At 45.5% G+C, this 25,882-nt stretch overlaps 1 protein-coding gene across 1 annotated transcript in view; it reads right to left on the bottom strand.

The window, feature by feature from the left end:
* Positions 1-12,526: 12,526 nt before the first annotated feature.
* LOC146863545 (uncharacterized) overlaps positions 12,527-25,882 on the bottom strand; it is a 78,347-nt gene continuing 64,991 nt past the window's right edge. The window contains exon 2 of the mRNA XM_085643005.1: positions 12,527-20,331. Within this exon, the coding sequence (XP_085499131.1) occupies positions 18,129-19,826 (1,698 nt within the window). The 5' untranslated portion in view covers positions 19,827-20,331 and the 3' untranslated portion in view covers positions 12,527-18,128. The remainder of the gene's footprint in view (positions 20,332-25,882) is intronic.

Genomic DNA, 25,882 nt, shown 5'->3' with positions numbered 1-25,882 from the left:
CCCGGGGAAGCACTGTCTTGCCAAAATAATGTTTTGGTAGGCTTTTCAGGCGTACCAGTTGTGAGCCCCATCTCCGAGCCACTGGCTTTAACTATTGGTCCCTATACTGTAGACTCGCCTTTCTTATTGACATCAAATTGCAGAAAAAATGTAATGGGTCTGCACCTGTTGAAGTAGTTACATGCAACTATTTTGTGTTCTCCAGATGGTGTCTATATGATGATCGGACCCAATGTGGTGAATTACAAGAAATGTTTGTCCAAAGATGAGCCCTTCCTGCCGAGTTTAGGGAGGTGCGGACGACATTATGGGCTACGGGTGACACAGAGGTAGGGCTGTTAAAGATACCTCCGGTCTCCATCAGGGTTAAGGACAATGCTGTTCTACCTCGCCTTCCCCAGTATAAGATACCACAGGCAGGGTAACAGGCACTGCTGCGCATTATACAGGACTTGATTGCGTCTGGTGTGGTTGTGGAGACGAGCACTAATGTGTGCAATAGACCTATTCTCCCCATTCTAAAAAGGGCACCCTCTGGCTCCGTGGATGACCACCCTGATGTTTACCGTTTTGTTATTGATTTGTGTGCTGTGAACAAGATAGTCGTTCCCCAGTTGCCGGTCGTCCCTGACATCACTGCCCTCCTGACAATGATTCCCCCCACTGCTACCTATTTATCCATCATTGACTTGAAGAATGCTTTTTTCAGTATTACGATACATCCAGAAAGTAGGTATTTGTTTGGTTTTTCCCTGGCTGGCAGAAGTTTTATATTCTGTCGAGCTCCTCAGGGCTATACTTAAAGGCCCAGTCTATATAGCCAAGCTTTGAAAGCCCAGCTGGACTCCCTCACTCGTCCCTCGGGTAAAGTATTGCTCCAGTATGTGGATGACCTCCTTATTGCCTCCGACATGGAAGAGGCATGCAAACAGAGTACAGTTAAATTGTTGCAACATTTGGCACAACATGGACATAAAGGGTCCCTTTCTAAATTTCAATATTGTCGACAGGAGGTCACCTATTTAGGTCACCTACTGTTGAAGGAGGGAAGGAGACTAAACCGGAGCGTGTGGCTGCTATAGCTAAGATGCCCGTCCCTTAGACGCAGTGAGATGTGCAAGCGTTTATAGGTATTACTTCATTTTGCCGTCACTGGATTCCTAATTTTGCTTTACTAACAAAACCCTTGATGCAAGTAACCACTGAAGATGTGCATGAACCCCTGCCCTGGATGCATGATTGTCAGCATGCTTTTGAGCAGTTAAAGATAGCGCTTTACTCCGCACCTGTGCTTGGCTTGGAGGGAAACAAAGGTTGTGTGCTTATTTCTCTGCTTTGCTAGACAATGTCGCCAGGGCCCTCCTGAGTTGTCTGAGAGCGGCTGCGGCAGTGGCCATGTCTATTCGGCAATCGGCAGGGCTCGTTCTTGATACTGATCTCAGTCATCTCAGTCATGGTTCCGCATGCTGTGGACATACTTTAGAACAGAACGAAGACACAGCACCTTACCAGTGCACGTCTGACTGGCTACGAGCTGAACCTCTTTGTACCGCACGTCACCATAAAATGATGTGCCACTATGAACCCAGCCACGGTACTACCCCTCCTCTCTGAGAGTGATGAGGCGGACGTGCACGATTGCATTTACTGCACAGAGGGAGAGACGAAGGGATGGGTAGACCTGAATTATGTTCCCCTGAGCCCCAAGGGGAGCTATATGTCGACAGCTCTTGTTTCAAGTTATCAGATGGCACAACAACGGCAGCTTATGCTATCACCACCTTATGCACTGTAGTTGAGACGTCACGGGTTCCCTACCAATCCACGCAAGCTGCACAGCTTGTGGCCCTTCTTCGTGCCTGCAAGTTGAGTGAGGGACTGGCTGTTAATATATATACTGACAGCCAGTATGCATTTGGCGTGGCTCATAATTGTGGGCGGCTTTGGGCGGAGAGAGGGTTCTTAACATCTCATGGCATGAAGATTCAAAATGGCCCCCTAATACACAGACTCTTGTCAGCCTTGACACTCCCTAAGAGTCTAGCAATAGTAAAGTGTAGTGTTCATAAGGCAATCACAGATGATGTCGGGAGGGGGAATGCGTTTGCGGATCAGACAGCAAAGGAAACAGCTCGGACTAAAATGAAGAGGATGTTTGTGGCAGGTCCAGCTAGGTGGGTGCCTGAGAATGGGATGTTTGAAAATGTGAAGGCGATCCAAAGTGAGGCAACAATTGAGGAGTTAGCAATATGGCAGGAGGGCATGGCTAATCTGGACGAGGATGGGTGTTGGACGGTCAAATCCGGGAAGCAGAGATGGATGCTACTTGATGCATACGTCCTGCCTGTGGTCACTAAGGACCATGGGCCCGCACACATTAGCGTAAAGGGAATTCGCAGGTTGTTAGACCCGTATGGCGAAATTACAATATCCCCAAGGTTGCAGCTCACCTAGTAAAGTACTGCATGGTTTGCTTAATGCACAATCCTGGATAGGGGACTCCTACTCCTGTGGGCAGTTTTGCACACCCCTCCTTTCCTTTTGAGGTTCTTCAGATGGATTACATCAAGATGGAACGGGTCAACAACTTAAAATATGTATTGGTGGTTGTCTGTGCATTCAGTAAATGGGTTGAGGCTTACCCTACTAAAGAGAATACCGCCATGGCGATGGCAAAGGTACTCTTGAAACAGTACTTCCCGCTTTTTGGGTTGCCTCGTTTGATCTGGAGTGATAACGGCAGCCACTATAATGCCAAGGTTATCTAGTTGGTATGTGATGGGTTGCACATTAGGCAGAAGTTCCATGCGGCGAACCAACCCCAGTCAGCAGGTTTAGTTGAGAAGTACAACGGTACCCTCAAGTTAAAAATGGCCAAGATCAGAAAGAGCACAGGAGTGAAATGGCCCGATGCTTTGCCCTTAGCATTAATGTCTGTGAGAGTCACAGCCCACTCTAGAACAGAATTGTCCCCTTACAAGGCCGTGTTCGGCTGCCCGGCGAATGTCTGGGGCGTCCCGCGACCGCGTACGTTTTCAGAGATAGAATACCCCCAATGATCGATTACCTTTATGAATTGACCAAAAATCTGCGTTCTATTCACCAAGAGATTGCGGAGACACTGCAGCAGCATCCAGAAGCTCCTGGTCACGACATTCGGCCCGGAGATTGGGTGCTGGTCATGATTTTTCATAGGAGTAGCTTGGAGCCGCGCTGGAAGGGACTTCTTCAGGTCCTCCTAGCCACAAGGACTGCAGTGAAAGTCGACGGTCGGAAAAACTGGATACATAGCACCCATTGTAAGTGGGTGCCACTTCCGCTGCCCTATGATCAGTGGGTCGCAGACGGAATTGGGGACTGTGAAGGAGAGCAAGTGCCATGGTTCATTCCCTTTTCGGATGCCCGGCTCACGTGTGCACCGTCGGAGGAAGAGAGTAATGCAGTGCTGACTGAAGTGGTGCCACCTGAAATTAAGGCCATCCTGGAGCCTCAGCCTGTTGGCCCACCTTTGATTGAGACAAGTCCAGTAGGAACCCAATCTGCTAATCCCCCTGAGTCTGCCCCTCTGACTCTTGGTCCCCTTGTGTTGTGAAGTCACCCACCTGGGCTCCGATGTGTTCCTTTCTTGATGCTGCTGATCCCTCAGTCCTCCTGAAAGCAACTCAAACAGCAAGGTTTTTAACGTGCTTGCAATTCAGTTTGATCCCTGGGGGGAGGGAGGAATGGGAAAGAGAGAGAGACACAAAACACTATGAGCCTGCTGTCGGGTTCTGGAACTGGTTCTTGCATATGTCTCTCTCTGGAAGGGGATACTTGGGTTTCAGATTCTTTCCAGTCAGATATCTTGGTAAAAGGGGATACCTGGGTTTTAGACACTGTCCAGTCAAATATCTTGGTAGAGCCTACAAGAAATAATACATACTGTGACTTATCTGCAAGCCTAATTATAATTAAATAGGAACAATTGCCCAATGTAAAATTTGCCACATACGGATCAAGTTAAACATACCCACAATGAAGAACTCAAATGTTTTGCGCACTTCCTGGATTCAAAACTTGGCAATTCTTTTCTGTACAACTTATTTGCCCTTTCGGAAAAATAAGCAATGGTTATACTGGTTTCTTTACATAGAGTGCCTAGATCTCTTTTAACTTTCACTTTGAAATTTTCTCGTACCTTATTCAGTTCCAGGCTTTGTTTCTAAAAGGGGGTCAAAAAAGAAACAAACAACAAACAAAAGATAAAACTCTGTTTTCAATCTTAACAGTCTCTATACTGCTCAGAGTTCAAGATTAATTATTCCAGTTTTTTTAAAGTCATTAACTTGTTCACCAAAGTTCAGCTCAATAGCCCCGAAATATATCTCTTCCTTGTTATTCTTAATTGTTCCTTAAAACTGTCTTTCAGAAGCCTTAAGATTCCTTTCTTAGGAAGTTCCAATCGTAAAAGATGTTAAACAAAATAATAACTCTTACCGGAGCTTTTAGCAGCGCTAAAAATAAATGTTACTGAGAATCTCTCGATGGGTTGCTTAGCAACCGTCCTTGTTGATGACTCTTCTCTGTTTATTTCTTTTCTGGAAATCAAGGGAATCTTCCTGATGAGCGGAAGGGGAGCCAGCCGGAAGACTTCAGATGAGGGAATTGCGAGCGATGACAGGATCCGGAAGAGAGGCGCCGGGCGAGCGAAGAGCCGGCCGGATGCCTTCCTCTGGATTGGTCTCTCCACTGCTGGGCACTGAAGCAAGACGCCGGATTCCAGGATCAGTACGAACGGAGACAGGTAGGTATGCTTTCTAGAAGCGAAGCATCGGGACCAGGCGGGTGGGGGGTTTAAATAGTTATGGAGGCATGCGTTTGGCAAGGCAGTTAACACGTGTTTCCAGAATAGCTGCTACAACGTGCCCTGAAGCGGCTCCACTTAGCATAGCACGTTTTGCAACAAGGCAGTTGGCAGGTGTCTAAAACGTGTGTTGACAATTTGCATGGCGCTTTCATATCAACAAGCATTGGTACATACGTCAATAAGCATTGGTAACTACAATAACATTCCTCATGTAACTTGTATGATACAATACAGAAGTTTACAATAACATTTGCTAATTCTGGATTTCATGAAGAATGTAAAGCTTTAGCCTTAAGACATTAGGTAACTTCACCTTTTGAGAATAAATAAGGATTTTTTGGCTATACAGCTTAGGTTTTTCGCAACACCTTGAGCCTGAACCCTTGTTATCTGACCCTACTGTGCCTGGAGTGTTGAGATACAATTTGCATCCCCGTAAACGTAACAGTGCACAAGGCGGTCAGTAAAGTTAGTAGGGATGGACTGCAGTGCTGAGGAATAGAGTGTATGTACCATGCTTGTGGTACCAACGATAGTTTAGGGACAGTGCAATTAGTGCGGTACTTGAACAGTCACCGAACAGGGCAAGTGGACAGTGCTTCCAGGGAGGTGTTCTGCCCTGCAACATGGGATGAACAGCTCCATCGCCGGTGCTCAAAAGTGGCAATGATTATTGAACAATACACTGCCTTGGTTTCCTTTAAAAAACATATATATATATTTTCATTCCAGCCTGGCTCCAAGTGTAAGACTCTTCTGTTTTTGTGTGAATATAGAAAAATACATATATCCCTTTGGGCGCTCCATTCGGGAGGAGGAGCAGCCTTTTGCAGCTCCGTGTCCCAAGCAAAATGGGCCCGTCTGGTCCACTTGGTCTGTTAAAAGTAAGGTTGTGTTCTTACTGATTATCTTGATCTCTTTGATACCGGTACTTGGGGTGACATACTACCTTGAGGAGAAATATCCTGCACGTGTTTTGATGGGCACTACGCCTGTTCCCCATGAGCATATCTTTGTTACTTTGGCTGCTCACAAGGAGTAACATAGAAAGTCTTATAAAGATCACGTCTTCATTCAAACGTTGCATCAGGCGCATGCTGCTTACAACATGACAAAGTGTTGGGTATGTGGACCACTGCCTTCTGTAACACATAAAAGTGAGAATTTGTTATCCATGCCCTCGTCATATGTTAATAGCTGTGAGGGATGGTTTGCTTTACTGAGCATGGTCACTTCTTTTCCCCAGGCTGACACATTGGAACAAAAGAGTACCAGTTCTTATGCCTTGACACAGAATGTGCGTTTCCAGCATAGGGTTTCCCCTGGTGCCCCCACAGGCCAAGAGCCATTTGGCAGGTTGTTTCAGAGCTCTTGCATGCAGGCATACAAGGGAGTGAGAAGAGGGAATTGGTCTCCGGTAGAGAGAGAGATAATATCCTATAGTTAAATTCATTGGAATATTACCAGTCTTTCCAGGCCCGCACAGTTACTGATGACAAACCAATTCCCTTGTCAGTAGTAGACGTTATGGCCCCTTTTTGTGTCCAGGGGGCAGGAGACGTAGAGGTGGGGGAGAGAAGGTGAAATGTTACCTATAATTTGAGAATAAAGAGAAGTCCACTCTTGATCCTGCCGCGTAATGTTTATTTTGTTTGTGGGCACCATAGTTATGTTTGGCTCCCTGAAGGGTGGTCGGGGAGGTGCTACCTTTCTTATCTTCTGACACCCGCGTATATAGCTTCTCCCAATTACCATAAGGATCATTGTTTGCCACAAAGAGAGGCCCGTGTGCCCCAGATTGAGGGAATAATTAACACAGATGACATTTATCAGACAGACATCATGTTGCAGCAGTTCACAGATGCCATGAAGGGCATCAAACCCATTTGGGGCCCCTTAGCCAATAGTCTCAATATTAGACGGCTTACGAGGGTGGTGGAAGGAGTCATTACTAAGATTGCTGGGATACTGACAAACATCACAGTAGAGGTCCAGGCTACGAGACTTGTTGCTCTTCAAAATAGTATGGTTTTAGACGTTATCCTGGCTGGGGTGGGGCCTGTCACGTTATCGGTAGTATCTTTTGTGTATATATCCCTGACCATGCCCCCATTGTATACACTGCCATACAGAAGCTGCATAAGATAGCAGCAGAGATACACCAAGATAATGGTTCCTGGTCATTCACTGGATTGTTCTGGACTTTATTTGCCACTTGGGGGTGGAAGATCCTTACTTTCCTCATTGCTATAGCTGGTGTGATTCGGACATGTTGCCTTTGTATACACAGTCTTCCTTTTTGTTGTGCATGTTGTGCATCACTGTTCAAGCCGCGATCCAAGCCCCCGCGGCGAGATTCTAATGCAAGGGTATGATGATGATGCTAAGGTATCCAGTATTAATTAACCGTAGATGAAGGTATCTTGGAGTATTGATTGCGGGTGTGCATATTCTCTATTTCTCTCATTTCTAGAATGGTTAAGACCCTGACCTGATGGCGCCAATAAAGCTTCTTAGCATGCATGCTAAAAGGAGGGTCTGTTAGATTTGAAATGTTATTTTCGTAATACACATGATTAAAATGCCCTATTTGCTGTGTTCAAACCCCTATTCTCGTAAAGTTAGCATGCAGGGCGCCATCTTTATTGACACCATGTTGTTTTGTAATAGAGATCGAGTGTCTGTCTCATAAATGCTTGTCTCTGCAGAAACACTGCCCTGTTCCTCCTGCTTGTACTTCTCAAGGTTGAAGCTTTGCCATACTAATGAATGTACTATTCATTGTTGTATACCTTTACCGTTAGATCCACTCGGTCCCACAGCTTTACATGGTAAAGAGCTGCCGAACAGCCTTGGGACTGAGATAACATGTTCCCTGTCCAAGTGGCACTGCCCATCTTATGTGCTTTCTTTGTTCACTGTGGCCTGAGCTGGAAGATTCCAGTTTGGGCAGGACCCTGGAGGTGTTAGAATTGTATAACTGGGCTCCGCTGCAGCGTATTACCAATAAACTAACTGGTTTGTATTCTCTACTGTCTGACTGACTCTTCATTTATTGGGAAGGCATATAGGTGGTCGTAAGTAACCGGGGTGACCCGAATCAGGCCACTTCCTTCATTGGCAAGTCACTTAGACTCACCATGAACACCAATTTCACCTTCAAGGAATACACTGTTGGCCAGGTACCAGCTTTCTCTTCTGAAGTGTGAGAAAAAACCCACAAGGTAGCAGGCCTTTAGAACAAATGCACCCAGGATCTTGAACATCCCAGGTAGCAGGCCTTTAGAATCGATGCACTCAGGATCTGGAACATCCCGGGTAGCAGGCATTTAAAACTGATAGACCTAGGATCTTGAACATCCCAGGTAGCAGGCCTTTAGAACCGATGCACCGAGGATCTTGAACATCCCAGGTGGCAGGCCTTTAGAATGGATGCACCCAGGATCTTGAACATCCCAGGTAGCAGGTCTTTAGAATGGATACACACAGGTTATTGAACATCTCAGGTGGCAGGCCTTTAGAACCGATGTACCCAGGATCTAGAACATTCCAGGTAGCAGGCCTTTAGGACTGATGCACCCAGGATCTAGAACATCCCAGGTAGCAGGCCTTTAGAACTGATGCACCCAGGATCTAGAACATCCCAGGTAGCAGGCCTTTAGAATGGATGCACCCAGGATCTTGAACATCCCAGGTAGCAAGCCTTTAGAATGGATACACCCAGGTTATTGAACATCCCAGGTGGCAGGCCTTTAGAACCGATGCACCCAGGATCTAGAACATTCCAGGTAGCAGGCCTTTAGAATGGATGCACCCAGGATCTAGAACATCCCAGGTAGCAGGCCTTTAGAATGGATACACCCAGGATATTGAACATCCCAGGTGGCAGGCCTTTAGAACCGATGCACCCAGTATCTAGAACATTCCAGGTAGCAGGCCTTTAGAATGGATGCACCCAGGATCTAGAACATCCCAGGTAGCAGGCCTTTAGAATGGATACACCCAGGTTATTGAACATCCCAGGTAGCAGGCCTTTAGAACCGATGCACCCAGGATCTAGAACATTCCAGGAAGCAGGCCTTTAGAACCGATGCACCCAGGATCTAGAACATCCCAGGTAGCAGGCCTTTAGAACAGATGCACCCAGGATCTAGAACATCCCAGGTAGCAGGCCTTTAGATCGGATGCACCCAGGATCTAGAACATCCCAGGTAGCAGGCCTTTAGAACCGATGCACCGAGGATCTTGAACATCCCAGGTAGCAGGCCTTTAGAATGGATACACCTAGGTTATTGAACATCCCAGGTGGCAGGTCTTTAGAACCGATGCACCCAGGATCTAGAACATTCCAGGTAGCAGGCCTTTAGAATGGATGCACCCAGGATCATGAACATCCCAGGGAGCAGGCATTTAAACCAGATGCACGCAGGATCTTGAACATGCCCGGGAGCAGGCCTTTAGAATGGATACACCTAGGTTATTGAACATCCCAGGTGGCAGGACTTTAGAACCCATGCACCCAGGATCTTGAACATCCCACACCCATAACGACTACCCAATGCTGCTCCAGTTTAGAAAAGAGATGAAGACCCGCGTCTTTAAAGAGCACTACTCGCTTTTTGCTTGTCTTTAACCCTGTACAGTGCTTTGCTGCCTTTTGGCTCTGCTCCCACTATAGAAATACCACATACATACAGACATAGCAATAAGTATGTAAGAGACGATCCAGGTTAAGCCAAGAAGTCTCCTATTTGAAACCACTGGCCCGACAAAGTGAGGTGAATGATCGCTCTCGAAGGTCAATTTAACATAGTATGTTAGTATTTTGTGAAATATATATGGTAGTTCCAGAAGGAACTGCAAATAATCACAACCATTTGGTTTTGATCTTTATGGTCGGCAACCTCCATATGGCGCTGTCAAATTCATATATTAGTGTTTGTGCATGGATAGAACATGTTGCAACAAACCAGAGCATGGATTAGTGGGAATCTGGAGATCTTCCTAGCTTCCATAAAGTTCTCTTTCATTTTAACTCATTGGAGAATTAGTTTTCTAATATGCCCCTGATCATCAGTCAGCATTAGTAATTAGTATTGATGATCTGGTTGATACCTATCATCCCCTTTTTTACAACACTAACGGCCAGATGTACGAATAGCTGGTCCCAAAATACCAGCTGCAAATTCCAAGCAGTATTTTTTGACCAGTAAATATTTTTAAGAACTGGTCTATTTGCCAATATGTTGGTTCTTAAGAACCCGAATCGTAATGAGTCACAATCTGAACTGCCTCATGAACATTAATGAAGTAGATTGCAAATTGCAACGCGCTACGATTGGAGGCCATCACAGGGATGGTGGCTGAGTTGGGTCAGTAGATCACCACATCTGTGACTGCTTTTAAATAAACCATTTTTTCCTAAAGGAAACAGCGCTGTGTTTAAAAAAATGTTTGCTTTTGTTTTTTTTTACGTGTGTGGAAGAGTTGAAAGTGGTCCCTAGCACCACTGTCTATTCTACTGTAAAGACACCTATAGCATCTCCAACTCCTAAAATGGTATAAGTAGATCTGAAAAAGCATCTACAGATGAGCGCCTGTCTCTGTAAAGATGCTCAGTAGCGCTTTCCCAGTACTCTATGAAGCTATAAGTACAACCGTGACGTTGATCTCGGTACCAGAAGGAATGACCGCAGTATAAACAGCAGCTCATGTCTGCATTGAATAATGGGGCATTGATAATAATAATCCACATTTGTAAAGCGCAAACAATCACCCGTAAGGGTCTCTAGGCACTGGGGGCCGTTGGGAAGATTAAGCAAGCTATTGCCCAGAGTCACATGGTGCTGGGCTAATCTGCCTCCGGGGATTGAACCGTGATCCCCAGATTCCGGAGTCAGTCGCCCTGGCCGTGGCGCTACACCTCTTCCCAAGGTACCAAGGTGGAGGTTACAGCCTCTGGGAGCAGCTATGTAAGTCTGCGTTGTCTCAAAAAGAAGGACGTGGAAGAAGCCTGTATATTGCGGCAAGAGTATAGTCCAGATAGGAGGAGAAAGGCAGGCCTGTAACAGGTTTGCTGTGGATTGGTAATTAGATGGCTCATCTCGTCAAGGTTGAATGTTTTGGGCAAGGGGCAGATCTTGTGATTCGTCATGGATAAGTGGAAGTGACATGTGGGAAGAGAGGTACTGATGATGCCATGATGGTTATAAAGCTCTAGAGAGTCGGGTTCTAGGGAAAGATGGTGGACTGAAAGCATCACAGTGGGGGGTTACAGTTAGAGAGTAGAATAGAAGTCAATGATTGTTCTTCTAGGGTTTGAATGTGTGCCCGGACTGGGTATGTTTAAATAAGATACTCATTAATGTCGACTGATTTCCTTACAGTGTGACGGAGTAGTATTGTGAGAGGGTTGCCACAGTGTTTGACATCTTGGAATAATTTCATTGTTCGCTTAAAAGAGGCTTCTTAGTTGTAGTAAGCGGTGATGGAGTAATGTTCTGCCTGGGGGTGCTATATAGCATTTTGAAGCGGATGAACCATGGACCACTGCATACGCCTAAAATATGTTTTGACATCATTCACAAAGGGGAAGGGAGTCTCCTGTGAGCCCTTCCCTGTTTGTAAATCAGTTCCCACCTCCTCAAAGTTGTCGGTAACCTGTCAGTTATTTGCAACTGCATATAGACATTGGCCATCCTTCACTGCTACTAAGACAAGGAGGCCGAGTCTAAGGTGGGCTGCATGCTCAGAGCTATCTAAACCCAGTACTAGGAGCAACAGGAACTTCAACGTACATTTCCATTAAAAAGGTTTTCAAGAGTAACAAGTTTTCCTTCATTAACAAGCACCTGATGGAATCGCAAATGAGAAAGGATGCCACAAACACGACCCTTTCAATTTGCGATTCATTATTTACTCAGAAACAAATTTTGAAATTTGGTAACACGATACCGAATTACAATTCAGGTTTGTACATACCCAAATGCTATTTTTCAGTCACCAAAGCTCAGATTATGAGAATCTGAGCCTTTGAGACCACAATACAGCTTTATACATAATGGCCCCTAGTTATGCTTTAGATAGTCAGATGATGCATTTTACATTAAAACTGTGTCTAGTTTAAATGACTATGGAAAAGATAGTTAAAATCTGTTTAAATATGTACTTTATAATAGGACTCTGGATCGGGGTGCATGCTTGTATTTAAGGTATTTAAAGTAGTAATAGAGAGTGCACATTCTTAGGTTATTTGAACTAAAATCTATTGTATTTTAACTATGTCATTCTTTTAATGTAATATATTCCCTTTTGTTTGCCATCTTAAATATTGTTTCATGACTGTTTATATGAACTTTTAAGTCTGCCTAAGTGTACATTTCATTTTGAATTGGTACCATTATTAGATGCGTTTTTTAAACAAAGAAAATGAATTTCAGCTGAATCTTGACAAAGTTTCCCACAGCTACATACCCCTCTTCCCTTGCGCCTGAGACATATCGACTTGTGTAAAGAGATAAATGCACACTTTGTAGACTTGCAATTTCCTCGACTAGATCTTTTGAACCATATAATTTCTTTGTTGAGACAAATGAAATTTTTAGCACATGCAGAAAGGGTCTCCTGGCTCCAGGGAGGACCATTTGCTGAAGGACAGTGTTAGAAGAATCAGACGATTCGCAGGTGGAAATGGCCTTTATTAGTGTTTCCTACTTCCATTAAGACCATTTCAGGATTCCTCAGTAACCGTTCACATTAACAGAATAAAAATAACTTAAGACGGAGTGGCTACCACAACAGTATTACACAACATACCACAACACAGTACATAGTTTTTGCAAGACAACCTCAATAGAAACTAATAGCATGCTTTTCCTTTTTATCTGTTTCCAAACAAAATGCTTCAACAAAACAGGCTTTACTAATCCAGCAAGGAAGCACTGTCCACACTAAAACAAATCTGTTCACTGATCCCTTGACGAGATGGCTCCTGCAGGCGTTGTTCATGAAGAAGCATGCACATGTTCTGCTGACAGGCCTCATGTCCTGGTGTCCATCTCCCTGGCTGATGAAGACACCAAAGTAGCTGTGCTCCTTGCTGCTGTCCGATGATCTGGAGCTTGCACGTAAATTAGTAATTATGTATGGAATACAGTGTTCGTAGTAAATATCAGAATATCTGAAGGCACCAAGGTTTTCTGTGACCATGTAGAGTCAACATCCTGGATGAATGGGATTACCGGCTGCTAATTTCCCAGGTCCATGTACAAGTAACTAGGTCAGACCAGGATTTAACCATGCACACTTGTAGTCCTGGTTTCTAAAAAGTAATAAAAAGGACTGCAGTGGGATAAACCGGACGACAAGCCACAGAAAGCACAAACACCTGGCAGGAAGAACTACTAACCCATGGACCACCAAGACCTGAGAAGTCTGCACTGCTATGACTCTCGGCTACCATGCACTCCTGCGTGGTATAAGGCATGACCGTTGCATTTTGATGGGAGAGGTAAAGCGAGCTCACCAAATGGGGCTATCAATTCCCTCCTTGAAGACCTCACCTGTGAAGAGCAGAGGACTGCACTGTAAACTGTCTAATTCCTGCTTTCTGCTCAAAGCCATGGTCACACCCAAGCAGTGAGAGGCTGAGGATGTATTCAAGGAACTGCCTGAGGCCTGTCACTGAAGCTCACAGTGCCTTCTTGGCATTTGTCATCGTGATCTGTACATATTCTGTCATCCTCTAATCCACGCTGACAGGAAGCCTGCAAGCAGCAGAATCAGGTGCCACGCCTCACACAAGCAACAGAACCAGGTGCCACGCCTCACACAAGCAGCAGAACCAGGTGCCACGCCTCACACAAGCAGCAGAATCAGCTGTCGCGCCTCACACAAGCAGCAGAACCAGGTGCCATGCCTCACACAAGCAGCAGAATCAGGTGCCACACCTCACACAAACAGAACCAGGTGCCACGCCTCACACAAGCAACAGAATCAGGTGCCACGGCTCACACAAGCAGCAGAATCAGGTGCTATGCCTCACACGCTCCCAATACAACATCACTAGTTAGCAGCTAGGCACCTACAGATTAATTTTTCTTATTACGATCACCTGATGCCAGAACGGGCTTGTAATATGAAAATAATTGCCAGCTTTTTAAAGGCCAATTGTACTTTCCGATGCATTAAAAGTGACAGCATCTATTACTGACACACCATGAGAACTCAGTCTGTGATGAGCGTAAATAAAGGTCTCACATCCTAATGTTATAGGGAAGATGGTCAGTCACAAGAATGCCTGCAGCAGACGACCATTGGGGATATTAGGGAGGGCTGGGTACAAGCAGGACCATGAAGGAATGCCTGTTTGGGCAGCACAAAGTGGCCCTAAATCCAGGGAACAAACCTGCACGTTATCTGGAAGAACCAACTAGGATTAAGAATTAGGGACCCTGAACTAGGCCAGTACCTTATAAGGAAGGGAACCTCTAGCAAGAAGTAGCAGTCAGAAACAGAGAACAGAAAATATTGAGCAGCTAAGAATGAATGTACTGAAGCTTAGGCACTGAATATAGGTCATAAGCAAAGTATGAAACAAAATCAGCAGCCAAGAATGAATGAACACAGGGTCAAGCACAAGAAGGTGCTCTGAATCAAAAGATGAACCTTCAGGATGGACCTGGATGAAAAGCCAGAAAGTGTGACCTGATCTTCAGGCCTAAAATAGAGCTCAGAAGCAAAACAAGACCTGTAGATGAGAGTGGGAGAACCGAGATGCTGTCATGAGATGAGGTAAAGGCTCAAACTTGGAAAAAGGAATGGATCAAACTAGATGCCAAGAATGAAGAAACAGGGGCTGAGGCACAAAGGAGAGCTTAGAATCAAACGTTAAGAAGGCAGAAAATGAGGGCATCTGGGCTCAGGCAGCGCGTGGAGCTCTGAAGCACAAGATGAAATCAGACAGTGAAACTCAAATGTAACTTTATATTGTGCTTCACGTGCAACATTTGAGAAATACAATGAACCTCAAGTGGCCCTTAGATTCCGGACACAAGGAAGCAGCGAATCAATGCAAACATGTGTCTACAGATGAGCGGTGCAGCGTATTTAGAGGATTGCGAGCCGGTCTAATATTTTCCAGGATAGAGCTCCAAAGCCTAGTGGTAAACCACGTAGAGGACGATTTAATGTCCGACAGTGGAACATTAAGCAAGTCAGACAAACGGTGGCTGCAAGACCGGGTCAAGGCTAGTCAGGAGAACGCTCATGAACCCAGGGCCATTGCTGCTGCTTGCTAGCGACTGGTGCAGTCGGTCGCTGATGGGACAGGATCACTCAGTTCTTCCCAATCCAGAGAAAGGGGTTAGAGTAAATTAAGTTCACAATAAAAAGGATCACTAGTGGACTCCCAAGAGATCCCCCAGGTCATCAATCCCATTCAAGAGCTACATAGATTCACCCACCTAAACATCTACTGACAATAACCATTGTACAAAAGGAACGCATGCGATCACCCACATCCTATTCCAACAGATGGTGTTTGTGACTCCCTAATCCAGCGTCTCCGAGCATAGTGCCGGATTCACATTTACTTTTAGATGAAGGACAGAAACCCCGCTCTCTGATTCCATCATTAAGTGAAGCTCACCAAATCCCCGGCTTAGGCACAGCTTTACCATTGCCAAATGTGTACATATGTGCTGCACATTATATATATATATCTGGAAGATTAATTAAAAAAAAAAGAAAATTGGGGTCAAAGGAAAGGGTTCAGAGACATATCAATGTAGATCTTGGCAGTTAACATTATTCCCTTTTTCTCATTTACCACGTAAGTCAGTCTCAATGCCCTCGATGCAAGAACAACCTTAGCCAGCCTAAGAGAGGCTGGCATTCCTTGGGTATGGCACATCCAGAACCAGGATGTAAGGAAACTAGAAGTGAGGTCAATCATTATTGGTTCCATGAATAATGGCAGGGATCCCAGAGACGAGGCCAACAGAGACACAGGCCCCTTCCCGATGAAAAGAAGATAAAACCCTGAAGGTCCTCGCTCACGTCTATCCAGTTAAACTCTCTACCACTACAACTAGAGGGAACTGAAGTAAAAGGAAGAAGCTGCATCAGATCATGTCAGACTAACCCCGTTTCCCACGGTCATCGCTAAATCCTACAAACAAAGAAGGCTCACCATGCATGCAACTCTCATTCACAAATGTCCTCACTTCTCACAACTCTTAGGTGTTATGCAGACAGTCAACCAAGAAACTCACACAGTGGCAGGATTCCCAGAATGTGTCAGAGCATAAAAGGTAAAGTAGGGTAAATCACCTTATGCACACCATGGCTTCCTGGACACCTGGGAATCTCGCACTCAAGAGGTACTTGTACAGCTCAGTGCCTAGTGATGGGCTCTGAGCGAGCAGTAGGGTGCTGTGTACAGCTCAGTGCCTAGTGACGGGCTCGGAGCAAGCAGTAGGGTGCTGTGTACAGCTCAGTGCCTAGTGACGGGCTCGGAGCAAGCAGTAGGGTGCTGTGTACAGCTCAGTGCTTAGTGACGGGCTCGGAGCAAGCAGTAGGGTGCTGTGTTACAGCTCAGTGCATAGTGATGGGGTCTGAGCAAGCAGTAGGGTACTGTGTACAGCTCAGTGCCTAGTGATGGGCTTGGAGCAAGAAGTAGGGTGCTGTGTACAGCTCAGTGCCTAGTGACGGGCTCCGAGCAAGCAGTAGGGTGCTGTGTACAGCTCAGTGCCTAGTGACGGCTCGGAGCAAGCAGTAGGATGAGGCTGCACTGATGAGGATGCGTGGGCTCAGAGAATCCACAGCTCATGAGGCCTTTTCCTCTCGGAAGGGACCTTCAAAATCGTGAATGTTGATTAGTTCAGTAAAATGCTGTATGACATTTTTTCATGAAGCTGGTGTCTTACATGTTGTATATGTGTTGTAGTGTCGACCCATGTTTTATGGTTTCTAATGCTCTACAATACAGGTGAATGTATTCATATTAATGTATGCTTCTTCTATGTCTCTGTTCTAACAGAACTGCCTCTTATTTCAGGAATCTTCTTTTTTGTGTTTAAAGTGCTGAACTGGTGTCTAGCCAAGACGGACAACCAGAGGAAGCTCATCCTACATGTAATGGAAAGACGAGAAGTCTCTCGCTCTGGCTATGTGTTTGCAGTTAGCATTCATTCCTTTGATTAAGTCATGAATGACATTAACAGTGGACCAAACTGTAGAAATAATGTTCTAAAATCCTATTTTCTCAAGTTAATGACATACTCTTTACACTAACATCATTGCACTAAAGAAAAGTTCTAGTGTGTCTTCTGTTTCACATTTGCAAACCGCATATATTGGGGCTTAAAAAGAATCTTCAAATGTTTGTTGCCAATATTTCTACTTGCTGGTCCCACATTCTCTCATTTTGTTTGTATTACCTTCCTTACACAATTTAGTAGTTGAGAACATTTAAAACATGTCTGGTTCTCAAAATAACTGCATCTTTCAATTGTCCCTAGATTTAGGTTTAACTATTCAAGCATCTGGCAAAGAGGTGCCCCACCTACACAACAATTAATGTACACCTTTAAAGCTGTGGCCATTGCACAACATTTATTTTAGCCAAGCTTTGAAGTGTTTAGTTTCTCCCAACTCTTACTACTTTGTATACAATCTCTCTGCCATGAGTATTCCATAGCCAGATAAAAAGTGCAATAATGTCTAATATAGGTTAATAGACAATGACATTTTTCACATTACCCTTGAAGGACTATAGTGAGCAGTTCATTTTTTAGACTCTCATAATTACCTTTGCATTATATTTTTCCAACAATATAATCAACCTTGTTCTAGTTGCAATTTATTCCATTGTTAATGTGAACTGTAATTGTGACTCGCTTTTGTCCCCTTGTATTTCTGTTGCAGGTGTTTGTATTTCAGTTCATAATGTATGCAGTTTATTTTTAGACGTGAAATGCTCAGGACTGGTGTATTTGCATACAAGGGTACAGTAGATTTTCCGGTTAGTAATCATCTTCATATTAATTCACATTGAATACAGCTTTTGCACAACTCCAGCACATCCTTCAGGTCAGACTATTTCAAGCTGAGGGTAATTTGAGGTTTCCTTTAGATTCCTTAAACATCAACGTGGGCCGGTCCATCCCCATGGTACTGGGCATGCTGTAATTCCTGATCCAGTCTTCATTACGTCATCCCTGGTGGTTAGTCCCTCAGTGATGATGTTACTTGAACTCAAATGATGACAGCAGTGGACTTCTTAGCTAGCGGCATGTCTTTGTTGGTGTCTGATCATGATTGTTGACTGGATGAACCCTTTTCCACAAACGCCACACTTGAATGGCTTTTCTCCTGTGTGTATTCGTTTGTGTATACCCAACTGCTGAGACTGGCTGAACTGTTTGCCACAATCACAACATGTGTGTGGCTTCTCTCCAGTGTGTTGACGTTTGTGTACATTTAGAGCCCCTTTGTCAATAAATCCTTTCCCGCATTCTGGACACGTGTGGGGTTTCTCTCCTGTGTGTATTCGCTTGTGTCTTGCCAGAGCGGACGATACAGTGAAACTCTTCCCACATTCAGGACACGGATATGGCCTATCTCCAGTGTGTGTTCGCATGTGTTTGACTAGGGTACCCGAGCGATTAAAGCCCTTCCCACACACATTACATGCATATGGTCTTTCTCCGGTGTGTGTTTTCATGTGCCTCATGAGTATTGATGTCTGAGTGAAAGTCTTTTCACAATAACTACATAGGTACGGTTTCTCCCCTGTATGTAAACGTTGATGAAGGACGAGTGACTGTAACAGTCTGAACTTTTTTCCACATTCATCACAAGAAAAGGGTTTCTCACCTGTGTGCACCAGTTGGTGTGAAATAAGGGCTGCTGAATGGCTGAACGTTTTCCCACACACACTGCATGTATGCAGACTCTTCTTCCCCTTGTGTGACTTTTGATGTTTCATAAATGCAATTGAATGAATGAAGCCCTTACCACACTCCAAACATTTATATGGTTTCTCTCCTGTGTGTAGACGTTCATGTCTCATCAGTGCAGATGACTGATAAAAACGTTTCCCACACTCGCTGCATGCATACGGCTTTTCACTGGTATGTTTTCTTTGGTGTATACTTAACCCTTCTGGTTGACTAAACCTCTTTCCACACTCGCAACAAATGTATGGTTTATCTCCGGAGTGTATTTGTTGGTGGTAAAGTAAGGCAGTGGATTTACTGAAACTCTTTCCACATTCACTACATTTAAAAGGTTTATCTCTTGTGTGAACAATGCGGTGTAGGCGAAGTGTATGTGGTTTACTGCAAATCATCCCACAGTCACTACACATGTATGTTTTGTCTTGCATATTTAGCTGCTGCTGAGCTATCTCGCTAAAACAATTTACATGGACTTGCAGATGTTTGCGGAGATGTGCTGTTCGACCAAATGTTTTCCCACATTCAATGCATGCAAATGGTTTTTCTCCAGTGTGAACTATGCGGTGCTTCATTAAATCTGACGACTGGATGAAACCCTTCCCACAGTCTGCACATTTAAATGGTCTCTCGCCTGAGTGTGTGAACTGGTGTCTGGAGAGAGTGGATGTGTGGGTGAAACTCTCTCCACATTCTTCGCATTTATAGGGACGTTCACCAGTGTGCGTTTGCTGATGCCTGATGAGGTCAGAAGACACACTGCAACTCTTTCCACATTCATTACATGTGTACGGTTTATCACCTATGTGCAGTTGTTGGTGCCGGATTAGATGTGCTGAGCGCAGGAAAGACTTGTCACATTCTGAACACTGAAAGGGTTTCTCTCTCCGATGCATCTCCTGGTGCTTCAGAAGGGACGACGAGGAGCTCAAAGAGTCCCCGCATCTGGTGCACACATACATATTGCCACCTTTGCCTGTCAGCGGTGCCTGAACAGTGTCTAAAGCAGTTTCCTCATTCATTATGTTAAGTTTATCTGTCCAACTTCCACTTTCTTTACTTTGGCAAAATGTTTCCACAATCAAGACATGTTCATCGTGGGTCTCAGTCTACTTGTTGACTTGAATTCAGATATCACATACTTTGTTAAACACACAAGGTGTCAATGTAGTATTGAAGTGCAAGGGACAATGACAATAAAGCGGCATATTCTTCTCACCCTCATGGTTCATCACCAAAGTCCATCTGCACTGGCTATATAGAGAGGAATTAAAGGTGTTTCACCACTTCCGGACACCCTTACAGACTACCCCTACATCCAGACAACTTCCTGGGCAGTTTCTTCATTTTTTAAAGCCTTCACCACTGTGCTCCAAATGGTTTTGAGAATTGAGGGTTTCCACTGTGCTACTCCAAAATATAATTTTTCGTTTTGCTTCCCAAGAAAAACAACCATGATTTTTTTCTTCTTCATGTAGTCCTCAGGATCGGTCTTTGTCTTCATATTTCTCCACAGCTTCTGTTGTACTGAAACACATATCAGACACGTTAATTAGTAAAACAGCTTTAGATCACATTCCTAACTTACCTATTACCAGTGTATTCCCATTACTGTCTCCCAATAAATATCCACACCATCCTCTAATACGCATCACTATTTTCTTTTCAAGAACTCAACTTTGACTCTAACGCACTTCAGTAAGGCCCCCCAGAAAAGAGATCGACCTGCTATGGCCACTCTTATGTTATATTAAGGAAGCTTTTGTACCATCTTTTGTTGCCACCAATCTTGTCTCTTGACGTTATAAAGATATTCTCCGGACACTGCACTCACAATATTTATTGAAACTCTGCATTCAGGCATATTAGTCACCGTGCACTGACACAAGCACACTGCTCACCCTGCATGGACACAAGCACACTGCTCACCCAGCACGGGCACAAGTACACTGCTCACCCTGCATGGACACAAGCACACTGCTCACCCTGCATGGACACAAGCACACTGCTCACCCTACACGAACACAAGCACACTGCTCACCCTGCACAGACACAAGCACACAGCTCACCCTGCACGGACACAAGCACACAGCTCACCCTGCACGGACACAAGCACACAGCTCACCCTGCACGGACACAAGCACACTGCTCACCCTGCATGGACACAAGCACACTGCTCACCCTGCATGGACACGAGCACACTGCTCACCCTGCATGGACACAAGCACACAGCTCACCCTGCATGGACACAAGCACACAGCTCACCCTGCACGGACACAAGCACACAGCTCACCCTGCAGAGACATAAGCACACTGCTAACCCTGTACTGACATAAGCACACTGCTCACCCTGTACTGACACAAGCACACTGCTCACCCTGCACTGACCCAAGCACACAGCTCACCCTGCACTGACACAAGCACACTGCTCACCCGCACTGACAAGTACACTGCTCACCCTACACTGACAAGCACACTGCTCACCCTGCACTGTCACAAGCACACTGCTCAACCCACACTCACCCTACACTGACACAAGCACACTGCACACCCTGCACGGACACAAGCACACTGCTCACCCTGTACTGACACAAATACACTGCTCACCCTGCACTGACACAAGCACACTGCTGATCCAGTTACACAAGCACACTGCTACCCTACACTGACACAAGCACACTGCTCATCCTGCATTGACACAAGTACACTGCTCACCCAGCAATGACAGCAGCACACTGCTCACCCGCACTGACACAATTACACTGCTCACCCTGCTCTGACACAAGCACACTGTTGACCTTGCACTGACACAAGCACACAGCTAACCCTGCATTGACACAGGCAGACTGCTCATCCTACACTCACCCGCACTGACAAGTTCACTGCTCACCCGCACTGACACAATTACACTGCTCACCCTGCTCTGACACAAGCACACTGTTGACCTTGCACTGACACAAGCACACAGCTCACCCTGCATTGACACAGGCAGACTGCTCACCCTACACTCACCCGCACTGACAAGTTCACTGCTCACCCTGCACTGGCACAAGTACACTGCTCACCCTGCACTGGCACAAGTATACTGCTCACCCTACAATGACACGCACACAGCTCACCCTGCACTCGCACAAGCACATCGTCTCTCACACAGGCACCCTGCTCACTCTGCACTCATACAGATTCTTTCCTAATGATGCACTGACAATATACAACAAAACTCTACATTAGAGCACATTGCATATCCTACACTCACAAACCATACCACTCACCCTACACTTACAGGCACTTCATTCATTCTGCACTCACAAAGGCAGAGCACCGCCGCTTCACTCACACACCGCTCAAACTCCACTGTATAACTACATTTTGTGCCCTCGCCAAGTGCTGCTTCGGACCTCAAATAGTACAACACTCATGACATGTTCTATGACATTAATGATATTATTGATGACAACTTAAACGGCATCATTGATGACAACACTGTGCATGCCTGGGCTGTAGCTGGTCAATTTCAGAGTTTTTTTAATGCTTAAACTGGCATTATCATCCAACTATAATATCCCTTTAACCTTTGTTTTTTCTATATACTGTGCTTTTTTGTGTGAATTTCAGTTTTTTTTTTAAAGATGTACTTAATTTCCAACCCAATCATATAGTCTAAGTTTGAAACCGTGAATCCAAAACAAGTATCTTAACTGGGTACTGCAAAACCAGGGCAAGCTTTCTGACCCATGCTGTCCAGGTACAGATCTGTGAACCCACAGTAAGAAATACAAGGGTTGGGGGAAGCTTGACCTGTGTTTGCAGTATCTGGGCATGAAGATTGAAATGGATGCTCTGTACGTTTTTGGGAACTCAAGATCCATGACACCTAACATGGTAGCCGAGGTGTGCGGCACTTGTCTCGGTACCACAAACCCAGGCATAATTGTAGTCATTGAGGATTTGTGGTACGTCAACCCAGTCAATCAATCAATCATTCAATCAAACCAGACTTGTAAAGTGCAGCTAATCACCCATGAAGGTATCCAGGCACTGAGAACTCTTCTGCTAAGAGAGTGTTCAACTGAACAGCCAGGTCGTGAGTCCTTTCCTGAATTCCAGCAGAGAGGATGAGGTCCGGAGGTGAAGAGAGAGGTCGTTCCAGGACTTAGCAGCAAGGTAGGAGAAGGAACGTCCTCCACTGTTGCTTTGGCGGATGGGGGGTTGTGAGCAAAGGAGAGGGATGCGGAGCGCAGATGTCTGGAGGGTTGGTGGAAGTTCAGGCAGTGGTTGATGTATGCTGGTCCTAGGTAGTGTAGGGCTTTGTAGGTGTGGATCAGCATCTTGAGTTGACATCTCTTCTGAAGGGGAAGCCAGTGGAGTTTCTTGAGGTGGGGGTGTTGTGGGTCTGCTCTGGGAGGTAGAGGATGAGACTGGCTGCTGAGTTCTGTATGATCTGCAGTCTTTTCAGGAGGTGTGAGGTTACTTCCCCTCAAAACAAAGAAAAAGGCCTTCCAAGACAGAATCAACGCCAACGCACACAACAGCAAATAATTCTTCGCCATCCTCAAGGAGTTCACCAGGCCCAACAGCGAGACCCAAGACATCCGATCCTCCCAAGACCTCTGCAACCAACTTTGCGCCTTCTTCCACCACACAAGATCAGGTAGATCTATATCAGCTTCGACAGCCAAGACCCTGCCACTATGCCTTACAACACCGCACACAACCACGCCACACCCCAACAGATCGTGCTCAACTGGACTCCACTCACCATAGATGACACACACAAGACCATGAAGAGCATCCACTCAGGAGCCTCATTGGATTCCTGCCTGTACCACATCTTCCATAGAGCAGCCACCTCGCAGCCATCGTCAGATGCCACGGACTCAACATAGTCTCCTATGCCGACAACATCCAGCTGATCCTCTCCCTCACCATCGAACCCACAACCACCAGAATCAATTTCACAGAGGAATAAAGGCTGTTTCTACCTGGATGAAAGACAGCTGCCTTAATCTCAACTCGTACAAGACCCACCCCCTCAGCCTGGGACGACTCCTGGTGGCCCGCTGCACTAAGAACCCGAGTTGTCCCACAGGGGGCTGTTGTTCCAAAAGATCAGTAATTCCGTTTTACCCGTAATGAATTTTAGGCAGTTGTTTTTCATCCGTCGGCGAAGCTCATCATGCATCCACGGAAGTTAGCCTTCGTCGCAGAGGGGTCTTCTGAAAGCAAGAGGATGAGCTAGGTGTCGGCATAGGAAATTATGCTTAGTCTGTGTGTTCGGTCGATGTTGGCCAGGGGGGTTATGTAGGTGTTGAACAGTGTAAGGCAGCCTTGGAGGGTGCTGCAGATGTTCTTAGGTTCATAGGTGGAAGGTGTTAAGCGGATTCTCTGGGTTGTTCCTTAGTTGAAGGATGTGATCTATTTGAGGGTGTCTCTTGGATTCCAGTATAGTGAAGCCTCCTAATAAGAGTATGGTGGGATACGGTATTGAAAGTTGCCGAAAGGACGAGGAGGATCAGGGCCACTGTTTCTCCGGGGCCAAGGAGGGTTCTGATGTCAGTTGCAGCGATACGAGCAGTTTCAGTGCAGTGGTTGGTGCGGAATCCGGATTGGGAGGTCTCCAGAAGATTGATCTTCTCCAGGTGTTCTGTGAGTTGGCAGTTGATTGCTTTTCGAGGACTTTGGCAGGAAAGGAGAGGTGAGATATGGGACAATAGATCTTGAGGTCGCTGGGGTCAGCAAACTGTTTCTTGAGGAGGGGCTTGACTTCTACATGCTTCCATTCTTCAGGGAAGGTGGCTGCAGTGGTGGAAGCATTGAAGACGGCGGCGAGCTTGTTGCAGATCACCTTGCTTCCGAGGTTGAAAATGTGATCGGGGCGGGGACCATGGGTGCCGCTGAGTGAATGAAATTTATAAAACGATTGATGACTTGAGGGGTAAGCTGGTGCCAGGTGGGGAGCAGGTGGTCAGAGTTGGCATCTGTGAGAGCAAGGAAGCTGTGGATCTCAGCGGCGGTGGGTTGTGGTTCGAAGTCTAGGAAGCAGTGAGGGCCTACCCTGTCTCCTTATATCACTTTGGTTTCTCCCAGGACACGGGGACAATGCCACGCATCCTGAAATGGCTGCTACAAGAAAGATTCTTCTCTTGCAGTAGTAAATCAGATCGGAACCGCAGATCCGGAATGGAAGTTAAGAGAAATAGCGCCCTCATCCAATGAGATTCCTTTGAATTTCTGAACTGGCAAAGGATCCACGAATCCAAAGGGCAAACATATGCAAAAGAGTTAACCCTTTAAAGCCCACTCAGCAACTTGTTTACATGTTTATATTCCAAAACTACTGAACAGATTTACACCAAACCAATGAAAGCATGCTTTCTGAGTAAAGTTTTACTTCTATGCCAAGTTTGTTAGGGTGCTCAGTAGTTTGGGCTGTAGACGGGAGCAAACATTCTTATTGCAGCTGAAATGAGAACACTTTTTTTGCCCATCTAACTTGAACATGCACTGTCCTCACAAAAGTTTGTGTGCTGAACCTTAGCAGTCTACGCCAAGGGATTGCCAAATTTGGTGAATATATCATTCAGTGGGACATGATCCAAACAGAAAAATTGGAGTAGATTTCTATTACTCTTGTGGTGGGTTGCAAAATGTCTTGCAACCAAATACATTTTGTCATTATATTCAATAGCCCGTGCATGTTCCAAAATCCTATGTTTAGTCAGATGAATCGTGCTTCCAATATACATAAGTTGGCATGGACAAGAGTAATAGAAATCTACTCCAATTTTTCTGTTTGGATCATGTCCCATTGAATGAGAGACGGGGCTAGAGTAGCAAACTTGAGACGATTAAAGTTGAGATGTATTGTGGATTTGCAAACTACAACACCATTAGGCCCCAATACTGAGAAGGAACTGGCAGAGAGCTCTCTATTCACAACAGATATGACAGCTTAAGTTCCCCTAAAGAAAAGTTTTATTTTGCGGCAATGTGTGTAAACCCTGTGAGTCTGCATTAGAAATACAGGAGATGGGACAGGGACGCTATCCTGCAGGCGTCGAAGGTGGCTGGGCCATTA

This window comes from Triturus cristatus, chromosome 2_2, assembly GCF_964204655.1.
Source record: "Triturus cristatus chromosome 2_2, aTriCri1.1, whole genome shotgun sequence".
In the NCBI taxonomy this organism is placed as follows: Eukaryota; Metazoa; Chordata; class Amphibia; order Caudata; family Salamandridae; genus Triturus; species Triturus cristatus.
Note: the sequence above shows the minus strand (reverse complement) of the source record. Positions and strands in the feature narration are given on the sequence as shown.